The 10,103-nt window shown below is 45.6% G+C and overlaps 1 protein-coding gene across 1 annotated transcript in view; it reads right to left on the bottom strand.

The window, feature by feature from the left end:
• Window positions 1–663: 663 nt before the first annotated feature.
• FAM78B (family with sequence similarity 78 member B) overlaps window positions 664–10,103 on the bottom strand; it is a 104,029-nt gene continuing 94,589 nt past the window's right edge. The window contains exon 2 of the mRNA XM_050768746.1: window positions 664–3,871. Coding sequence (XP_050624703.1) covers window positions 3,817–3,871 — 55 coding nt within the window. The 3' untranslated portion in view covers window positions 664–3,816. The remainder of the gene's footprint in view (window positions 3,872–10,103) is intronic.

The raw sequence follows: 10,103 nt of genomic DNA, 5'->3' as shown, positions 1-10,103 counted from the left end.
CTTTCTCCCAATTTCACAGCACTGAATCATAGATGAAAAGAGTGCTATGTTCCAATATCTGTATCCCCCACAAATTTGTAATTTGAAATCCTAACCTCCGTGGTGATAGTATTTGGGGGGGGGGGGCTTTGGAGGCTTTTGGGAGGTGATGAGGTCATGAGGACAGAGCTCTTGTAAGAGAGGCACAAGGAAGCTCATTTGTCCTTTGTACCATGTGAGGGCACAGCTGGAAGGTGCCAAGTATGAACCAGAAAGCAGGGCTTCACCAGTCATCGAATCTGCCAGAGTCTTGATCATGGACTTCCCAGCTTCCAGAACAGTGAGAAATACCTTTCTGTTGTTTATAGGCCACCCAACTTACGATATTTGGTTATAGCAGCCCCAAAAGACTAAGCCCAAAGCGTGTCATTAGGGAGAAAGGCGAGGATCCCTTTCTTTCCCTTACAGTTGTCCATGCTTTTCCTCATCTTAGAATTGTCTTTTGGACCAAATTTAGTGGCAGAATTGTGCCTTAGCCTGCCAGAGCTTTCCTAGCTGGGCAGGATTCCTGCATCTGCCCTCTGTATGTTCCAGAGCTTTCTTGTTCCTGGGGCCATCCCCAGGTTTTGTAGAAAACCAGGCACTGCATCTTTGAGGACCAAATTAAAGAGAAAACATATTTTGTTGTTGTTGTTGAATACACACTGTATTTAACTTTTTTTTAATCCCAGAGAAGTGAAATGCAACATCTGTTTGAGTTTATGTAACATCTGAAGACCGACAACTCAGAATTTCCTAATTAAAGTCATTTTTAAGGCACTCTGCAGAGCCAGCTTTCATCTCTTCCTTCGCTGGGTTTTTCTCCAAACTGTAGCAGAATACCTGGTTTCTCTTTCTTCAAAGTGATACACACATGCTCATGCCTTAACCTGCTCTTCTGTCCTCTAGGACAACGAAACACAGCACAGTTCCAAGGAGGAAACGGTAAAGGAAGGAAATACATAGTGTAGGGGAGCAGGGTAAGGAGAGAGCAGGGAGGACACGTAGAAGTAAATTAACTGATACAGTCGGTCGTAGCTGAAAAGAGAAAGAGCAGAAGGGAAATTGAACAGGGTGGGGTGGGCCAGATGGCTGGCAGCCGGTGAAAAAATAGGCTACGTTTCCCAGTGAGATCTAAATTAATTTAGCTAGTTCCCTGTTTTTTTTTTTTTTTTTTTTTTTTTTTTTTTTTCATTTTTAAAGATAGGGCCAATGCAAGGAAGGTATCTCAAAATTATGGAGGGTATAACGTAGATAGTGTGCTTGCTTGTGCTCATGCACTTACGAAGGGCTGCACTTACAGACAGGTATGACTTGGGGGCTCTAAAATGCCCTCCTGATATAAAAGAATCTCCCTTACTGGCCCACTTCTGTGCCTGAAATTCCCACCATTACAGCCACTCTTTCTGATTAAGGCATTATCTGTAGCCCCTATTAAAACATAAATGTCACCTGGGAAGGGTAACACTCGACTCTTTAGCACCCACTGACTGAACTGTCACCTATCAGAGAGTAGGACCCTGAGAGATGGGACAGAGGGCAGGGACATTTGGACTGATGGGGAAAGGCGGCTTGGTGGTATGGGATGCTGGATAGGGAATGGCTGGGCAGCTGAGGGGAGCGTGTGAAACCATGCTTGCCCCAGGAAATTACTTAGGTGGAGGAGATGGGATGGCGAAATGAACTTACCCACATCACAGGTTTCCCTAGGCTTTCTATGTGTGTGTAGTGTGTCTAACAGTTTGTATATATTACACATTCTGTGTATATACCTGAAATGGAATTCACTGGGGCCCGTCATGAACATAGTACAGTGAAACTCCATCAAGTGAAAGACAACGGAAGCCCTCAATTGTTTTCATGTAAAATGTAATCACATGTAAAGTGAAGTCTGGCATCTCTATATATCTAGATGGTTTATATGCAGATAGTGTGTGCACACGTACGTGTATACACACACACACACATTTACTCATACTCAGCAGTGGAGATCTTGTAGATGTGAAGGATGAGATGCCTCTTCTCAGCCATCTAGGACTTGAATGCACAGTGGCTGCTGCGTTGTGCATCCAAATCCTAGACAGCTGAGAAGGTTGGTTGCTGGAAAATGGACTTGCTGGGGGAGCACTGTGACCCCTTTCTCTGTTAACAGTAGACCCTCATTCAACTCAGTTGGCTCTGCAGAAATGGCCAAGGCTTGGGTTTTAAGACTTACATGGGCCACACCACCAAGATTGGGGCTTGGAGACAGAAATGTCGCCAAAGTGCCCTTTAAACTTTTGGAGTTTGGGAACCTGGAGAAGGTGCCGGTGAACAAAGAATCTTGCAGGGGATAGGTTTCTGCTCCTAGAAAAGCTGGAAACTGTTTGGGAGCAGCCCCCAGGCTAGATGCAGGAACCAGCCTCAGAGTACCACTCATGGGACCTGCCCCTCTCCAGGGATCTGCTATCGTTGGCTGCGCTGATGGGGGGAAGGTTCAGTGAGGAGAAGGGGTTGGAGGAACGGGAATAGGACTCCAGAAAAAGCCTGGGAAGTAAAGAAGAAAGAATCTGGGTGGGGAGGGGCAAGGGAGAGGTGATACTAGAACTTTCCAACCCTATTTTCACATTAGAGTCATCTGGGTAACTTATAAAACTCCAATGCCCAGGATCTACCCTTCCATGCTGTAATTGGTTTGGGCAGGGGACCAGGCCTGGATATTTTTTAAGCCCTTAGATGATGCTAATGTGCATCTGATGTTAGAACACTACATCAAAGCAGAATGAGAAGTTTTGTTCTGCACTGTTAGGCTGAAGGTGGCTGGTCAATCCCCACCCGAGTAAAGGAGAATGAGAGGATTGGTGCAAGGTGGTTGGGGTGGAGGCCGGATTCTGAGAGCTGTCTGGACAGTCAAGCCTCTGCTGATTTGTGTGACTTTACAGCCTTGTTAGCTGGTGATTTCTAATCCCATGTCTGGTTGAAAACGTGGCTGAGGTGGAGGTGTTTGGGCGTAGGGAGAAAAATTTCCCTCTCTATTCTGAAGCTTCAAAGAGAAATAATTCACTGTGCTCTATGGGCCCAGGAAGACAAATTCTGGGGCTGATGTTTAAAAAATGGAAATGGATTTTGTGTTGTATAATAAATATAAATAAATACATTAGTAAGCAAGCCAATAAATAAACCAATAAATAAACCAATGCACACCAGTTTTGCCCTCTTAAGGTGGTTTTCCCCTCACCCCACTGATCCTGGTGACTTACACTCTGCCCCTGGTCACCTGAAGGCACCTAGCCTGGCCGTGGAAGGGGGAACAAGATGACTGCCTTGGCCCTGGCTCTCCGAGGGTCAGAGAACTTAGAGAAACCTAGAGAGGTCACCCACATGGAGAGGGAGGAGGAAGGGAGATACAAATCCCCCGTTTCCCACCCAAAAGCAAAAGGAGGGAAGGCAGGGTTTGGGAACCAAGGCTGGGCCACGTTAGGTATTTAAAGTCCCAGGCTGACCAGCTTTTCATCTCCGAGAGGCTTCGCTTTGAGGGTTGGTGAAAGGACTTGGGATCTGAATGAACCCCATCTTTCCACACACAAAAAGATACAGCAGGCACAACTCCCACTTCAACACAGCTCCCCATGGGCCAAGCAGGCAGCCCCGTCAGCCCAGGGCAAGTGCCGCATGGCTCGTGGAGGGTGGGTAGGAGGGACTGGTCATGGGATGGGAGGAAGGCGAGGAGGTAGGCAGGATGGTACACGTTTTAATGGGAAATCAGCTGTCCAGGGATTCAGCTTCTGGAGCCGCCAGCCATTGCTCACTTCCTCCTTCTCAGTCTCTGCCATGTGGTTGTGCTTGCTGGGCTTTCCTTGTCCTACTAGGAGACCTGTATGTGGACACGGAAACATGTAAATAAAGTGGGCGTTAAGACAGTGATCAAATTAATTCCCTAAAAGCAGATGGTCATGATCTGGGCTCCATTAATAGATTTCAAGGGGAGATGACCCTGAAATTTTATGCAACACTTTTGTTATTTATTTTCATATGCACTTCTCTATAAAGAGAATCTATAACTTTCATATGGTTATTTTAAAAAGATTAAAAATAAAATAATATTAAAGGATTACAGGTCATTTATATGTATAACCTGTTAGCAAGGCACTGCTAAGCAATCCACGGAAATGGGGGGGAAGTTGAGATCCCCCATGGCATTGTTTTTTAGCATCCAAAGCACAAAGGGACTTGCAAGAATCACTGAGTGACCAGAGCTGTAGCTTACCCAATATTCCTGTGCAAGGGGGTCACACCATGACTGAGCTAAACTTAGTTTTATTCCAGAGTCCAAATCACTGGTAAAGAGATAAGTAAGAGATAAAACTTACTTCTTGAATATGCAACATTAGAGAAAACTGAAGTTATTCAGTTATTCGACCCGAAGTTGTCATGTAATAGTTGTGGTCATAACAAAGTGGGTGAACTAAAGTTTTAAAATTAGAAAAAAGCAGTCTTGAATATATGAAGAGAGTTGCTCTAGCGTAAAGCCAAGCATCAGGCATCCTTCTCTTTTTTTTCTTGATCATTCTTCTGTTTGGTATCTTTGAATTTTTGACATGCTCGGTTTGCTTACAGGGATGTACTGCTATAATGAGACAATTTTTTATGATTATAAATTAATTAACATGTTGCCTTTTCAGATTGTATGCATGGTTTCAATTTTAGAAAAAAACCAAATTTCAAATTCTTACATAGATGGTTAAAAAAAACTTGTTCCAATTGTTTGAAGTCAGTAGACAACGCCATTGCATATATAATTGGGGACTTAACAGCCTAGAAGCCATTCTAGAAAGTTTTCCTCTGTATTCCCTGTGCTGTGGAACAGCTGCCATGCTCTTTGGTGCCACTTCCCCTTCCTGCAATGAGATTGGTTAGAATTGGTCAGAGGCACTGACTGTGCTAGGCTTTGACAGCTCTCAATACCTTGTGTGACACAGAATGACAGACACAACAGGAACAGAGGGGAATGAGTAGGGCACAATGTGGCTGCACGTGTGCAGAGGCCTTGAGACACCCTGAGTCTGCCTATTTCTCCTGAACCATACTGGAGAGATGCCTGTGTGCCAGTCACATCACCACAATGACTGCTTTATGTCATCATTATTTCACTATATTATTTCGGTTATACTTATTATACAATAAGGGTGTCTCTGGGTTAGGATAATTTTTCTGCAGAAAATATTTTAAATGCATGTTTGGATTCTATCAGTTTTCTCTAAGGCAAGGCACAGAGGCTCAGGGCTCTCTGTCAAATGTGCTCTCACAAGCCTAAAAACTTTGAGGGTGAATATGGCACTGAGATTGGCCTTCTTCCCATTTCACAGACGGAAAAGCGAAGATCCCAAAGATGGCCTGCATCAGACCACCATCAAGCCAAAATCAGGCCTCGGGGTCTCAGGTCTCCTGGTCCCTGACACCACCCTGTGCCAATGAACACTGTGTTTGATACAGAGAGCGGGCTTGGAGAGATCTAATTCTACTGAAGAGAAAAAGACAGGATCAGGTCAAGCTGCAGAAGCTTTGGAATCCAACTGAGTTTAAAGCTGCTTATTCTTTCACAATAAATGCCCTATTTCCCTTCTGATGAACGTGCCTGAAGAAGCCGTTTTCCTTTGTTTGATTTTGTGAGTGGCTCCTGGGAACAGATGCTTTCTTGCTATTTCAGAAGACTTAGGAAATTTTTTAGGTGAGACAGATGAGTCTTTAGTTCCCTGATGCGTGTGCGTGTGCCTTCTCAAAGAGGTGGGTGGGGCAGCCTCTCAGTCCCTGCTCATCTGATATGCATGTGCAGAGTCTTTCTTTCTTTCCTAATTAATTAGAAGTAATAGCTTTCCATAGTTTCTGGTACGTGAGGGAGTGAAGTGGGAAATAATTTAATTGGCTGTCTTGCTTTCAAAGCCCAGTTTAATGAAATAGTTCTCAGCCTGAAGTGCATGTATTATCTTTCCTGTTATTTTTCCAATTAACATTTCATTGGATCATGTCTGTGTGGAATATTCTAATTGGTTTGAAGGGTGGGGTGAAGGGACAAGAGCAGATGGAGAGATAACCAGCTGTTTCTTTCATCCCCAGTGTCTGTGCACGTACTGACGTGGCTGTAGGTTTTTCCCAGGGCCTTTCCTTGGAAGAGCTCTAAGTGCTCGACAGAAGTCCTGCCCTGTCAACCTCACCCATCCTCATGGAGCCCCTGGGCCAGGAAGGCAACATCTCCTCACAAGCACACTGGCTGATGCACTGGATAGAGAGAACTAAGCAGGCATTTCTGTAGGTTCTGGGCTCCCCTCTGATGGGTGAGCCCAAGGGGGAAAATAAGTGGCTCCCAAAGCTTCCTGTTGGCATTGTCTCCCTGAGGACAGGACTCTGTTTAGCCTGACACATAGGAGACACTCACTACAGACTTGTTGACAGAACAAGTATTCAGAGGGATCCCACAACATCCTTCCTGCTCGATCTTCTTGTGAAGAGAGCAGTGAGTTGGAGGTGGGCATGAAGCAGGGCTGGGACTGGGGGAGGTAAGCCAGGTGCCTAGGGTAAACACTGAATGAGGCTTGCTTGCACAGGGGCAGGTGAGTGCAGGACCCAGTATTTAGGAAGGGTCTTACTCTCAGGCCTGGGCACGGCCTGAGAGTGCCTTCTTAAATACAGGATCTTATGAGACCAGCCTGGGCAATATAGCAAGACTCCAGCTCTGTGAAAAAATAATAATAAAATAAAAATATCCTGGATCCTAGTGCCTGCTTGGCTCACCCAGTCCCAGGACTGGCATGAAGCAAACAATCTCTCCTCCTTTATATTTCCTCTCTGTTCCTAGTAATACTGGCCCTCAGCCAGCCTGAGAACAGCCCTAGGCTCAGCGATCTCACTATCCAAATACTTCATGGCACTGGCTGTATTTCTCACAGTCCCCAGTGAGGTCCGTGTGGCACTGGGTTGTGCTCTGTGTCTCTGGCCTCTCCCATCATTGCTGTAATTCTAATGTTTTCCCTTCTCCCGGGCATTTCTGACCCAGCACTCAGCTGTTTTGAAGATCAACCTATTTTCTGGGTTAGCCAAGGACAAATGTGGGCCTGGAGGCAGAGGAGGGGCTCCTATGCTTGGCCACATGGCCTGCTGCCCAGAGGCCTGGCTTCACATTTGTCCTGGGAAGAAGAGTTGGTTAGGTTCTCTTGGGGGCCATTCCTAGGCCCAGCTGGGAGAGGCACAGTTTGGGGTATTAGGACAGGGAGCCCTTGGGAAGCAGCCCTGAGGCAGTGTGGCTGGTCCATGTGGGGCCATGGGGAATGGGGCTGCCTTGGGCAGGTGCAGAGACAGAGGTCATCATCATATATGCCTCCAGTGTGGTGAGACAGCCTGGGGGCTATAGGATACAAAGAAGTATTTCTTCATTTTATTTGCACCCACATGGCCAAATGTGAAATAACACCGTTAAACTGTGGGGGCCCAGCCAAGATCTGGGACATCAAAAACTGTGTAGAGACCCACATAAAACTTTGAATATATACATATATTTTCCTCTATCTCTTGTCTGAGCCCATAACCGGAAGAATGCAGCTGTTCCTGGCTGGCTTCTCTAGGTTTAAACTATGCAAATTGGGCTGGGATTTCAAGTCTGGCCTAGATTTGACATTCCAGCCTCCTTTCCTTTCCAAAAGGCCTCTTGGAGTTCCAGCTACACATTCTTTCTAGAGCTGCTTCCCGGAGTGATATGCAAAAATCTTTCTTTCCTTGACCACCAGGGTTCAGGCCTCCCTGAACAAGCAAGGTGGCTGGGGGAAACGGGGCCCACTCTCCGCAGGGTCCAGGCCTCACTTGGCAGGAAGAGCGGGTTCTCCTGAGATGGTTTTGGGCTTCCAAGTAGATGAGGCCAGAGGGCCTGCCATCAGTTTCAGGCCCTGTGATTCTACTCAAGTCTTAGTATCTTACATGAGGCAGCACATTAGGCAATTTGGAGTATTTTCAGACATTGTCCCACTTTGTCTTTCTGATTGTGATGTTGGGTGGGCTGTATTAATATCTCAGTTAACAGAGAAGGAAGCCAAGGCTCAGAAAAGTTAAATGATTTGTTCAAGTTCAGCTACCAGCAGGACCTCCAAGATCTCAAGTCATGCTGATGTCCCAGGTTCTGGCCTCCTACCTCAGAGCACCTCAGAGCACCCAAGTAGGCCTCCCTTCTAATGTGGGATAGGAGAGAAACCACTTGAAGGCACAGCCTGGGCCACCTGAACCCTGACTCCTCAGTAGAGCTTATTCTGTCTGGTTAAATTACAAGAGATCAATTAGGGAACTCTTTCCTAGTCAGCCCTGCCTGAGGAACAGTAGTGGCTGGACAAGCGGAGGAGGGTGCCTGCATTTAACCAGGGAGAGAATATTCTGTGAGAATGGAGTAAAGGTCTGGGGTAAAAATATCTGTGTGTAGAGGGCTCAAGTTCTTAGGGCACCACTAAATTAGTGTGACCTTGGACAAGTCACTTGAGCTTTCTGCTTCAAATTTTTCATTATAAAGTGGTGACATAATGCCAAAATATTACAGGATTGTTGAGGATAAAATGGCAAAATATTTGTGCTGTACTATGTAAACTGTAACATACTAATCAGATGGGAGTGTTGTTACTATTAATAACAATGACAGATCAGGCCAATACTGACTTTCCATCTAGAACAGAGATGCCTTTCATTCTACACAAAGGAATGAAAAACTCTTTATAAAAAACCATAAAGCACTTATACATAAAGGGAATTTTAGGACCCTAAGGTTGGTGATGGGCTCTGTCATGGGCAGGTGCACCGCTGACCTGGGTGGGGGATGGGGATGACGCTCCATCTCCCCAGATGCCTTCCTGTGAAAGTGTTTGGAATGACCAAATAACCTTGACTGTCCTCTGGCCACTGAACTGGCAACTCTTCTGATGGTCTTCCATAGGCAGATGTCCTACCAGGGAAACTGGAACCAGATGTACTCAAGATCTCAAAAGAAATTAATGGCAGTAAGACTCTGGGGTAAAAATATCTGTGTGCACAGAGCTTGCTCACTCAGCTCCCTTTCTATCTAAAGATCATTTAGGCTTAATTATAGAGTTCAGGCATTCATTGGGTTTTTGATTAATTTTCTTTTCAGTTTGAAGAGTATGTGAGTGTGGTGGGTCTGTGTGTGTGTTTACATCTTTCCTTGCAACTCAGTTGGGAGCTGGCTCTTGCAATGTTTAATTGTGCCCTCAGTTCTAACAAGCATGTTCAATGTGCCAACCAGGGCTTGGAAAGCCATTGTTTCCACTGCTCACACCCCAAAGGCTGCTCCTGCCATGTTGAGGGACGGCGGGTGGCAGGGCCTTGTTCAGCTGGGACCTAGTTGCAGGATGCATGCTTTCCTTCCCCTTTTTGGCCTTGTGGTGCTTAAGGGATTCTGAGACCAGGAGAGCAGATTTCCTACTCCAATTACCAGTACTCTGCTAAGAGCTGCTGAGTGACAGCTAGCTCACCCACACTGCAGCCCCTGTCAGGCATTATTTTCTGGGATAACCTCCCAAAGGGTTTCTTTACATAAGAAAGCAGTGTTTGTTCTCATATGTTTAGCATATCCATTTAATAGATTGGGAGAGACTACATGACTGTATAGATGAAAGTGACCAGCTTTCTCCTTTCCTTCCTTTTCTTTTGTGCCCTCTAGGCAGGGATGAACAGGAGAAGCAGAAAAGGATAATGGAAGGGCATGGAAGTTGGAGCCAAAAGGCCCCATTTGAATCCTGGCTCCTGACATTTTGTTTGTGTACTCATGGATATGTCACTTAACCTCTTTGGTCTCAATTTATTATCTGAAAATGGGGATAATAAAACTCCTTAAGAGTATCACACTCATAAGACTGGGGATGAGAAAATGCATGTGGAAGACTTCTGTAAAAACACTCTATAAATCATAGTTCTTTTATTTTACTGATCAGAATTGCTGCTTAGCATATGATTCTGACCTACGAGATGTCATTCCAGCACGAGGAGAGAGGGAGTTGCACAAAGGTCCATGGAATGGGAGGTGGGTAGGGGACTAACCTCCAACTTTCTCATGTGCCCCC

This window comes from Macaca thibetana, chromosome 1, assembly GCF_024542745.1.
Source record: "Macaca thibetana thibetana isolate TM-01 chromosome 1, ASM2454274v1, whole genome shotgun sequence".
NCBI classification, from domain to species: Eukaryota; Metazoa; Chordata; class Mammalia; order Primates; family Cercopithecidae; genus Macaca; species Macaca thibetana.
This window is presented reverse-complemented; position numbering and strand designations above follow the sequence as displayed.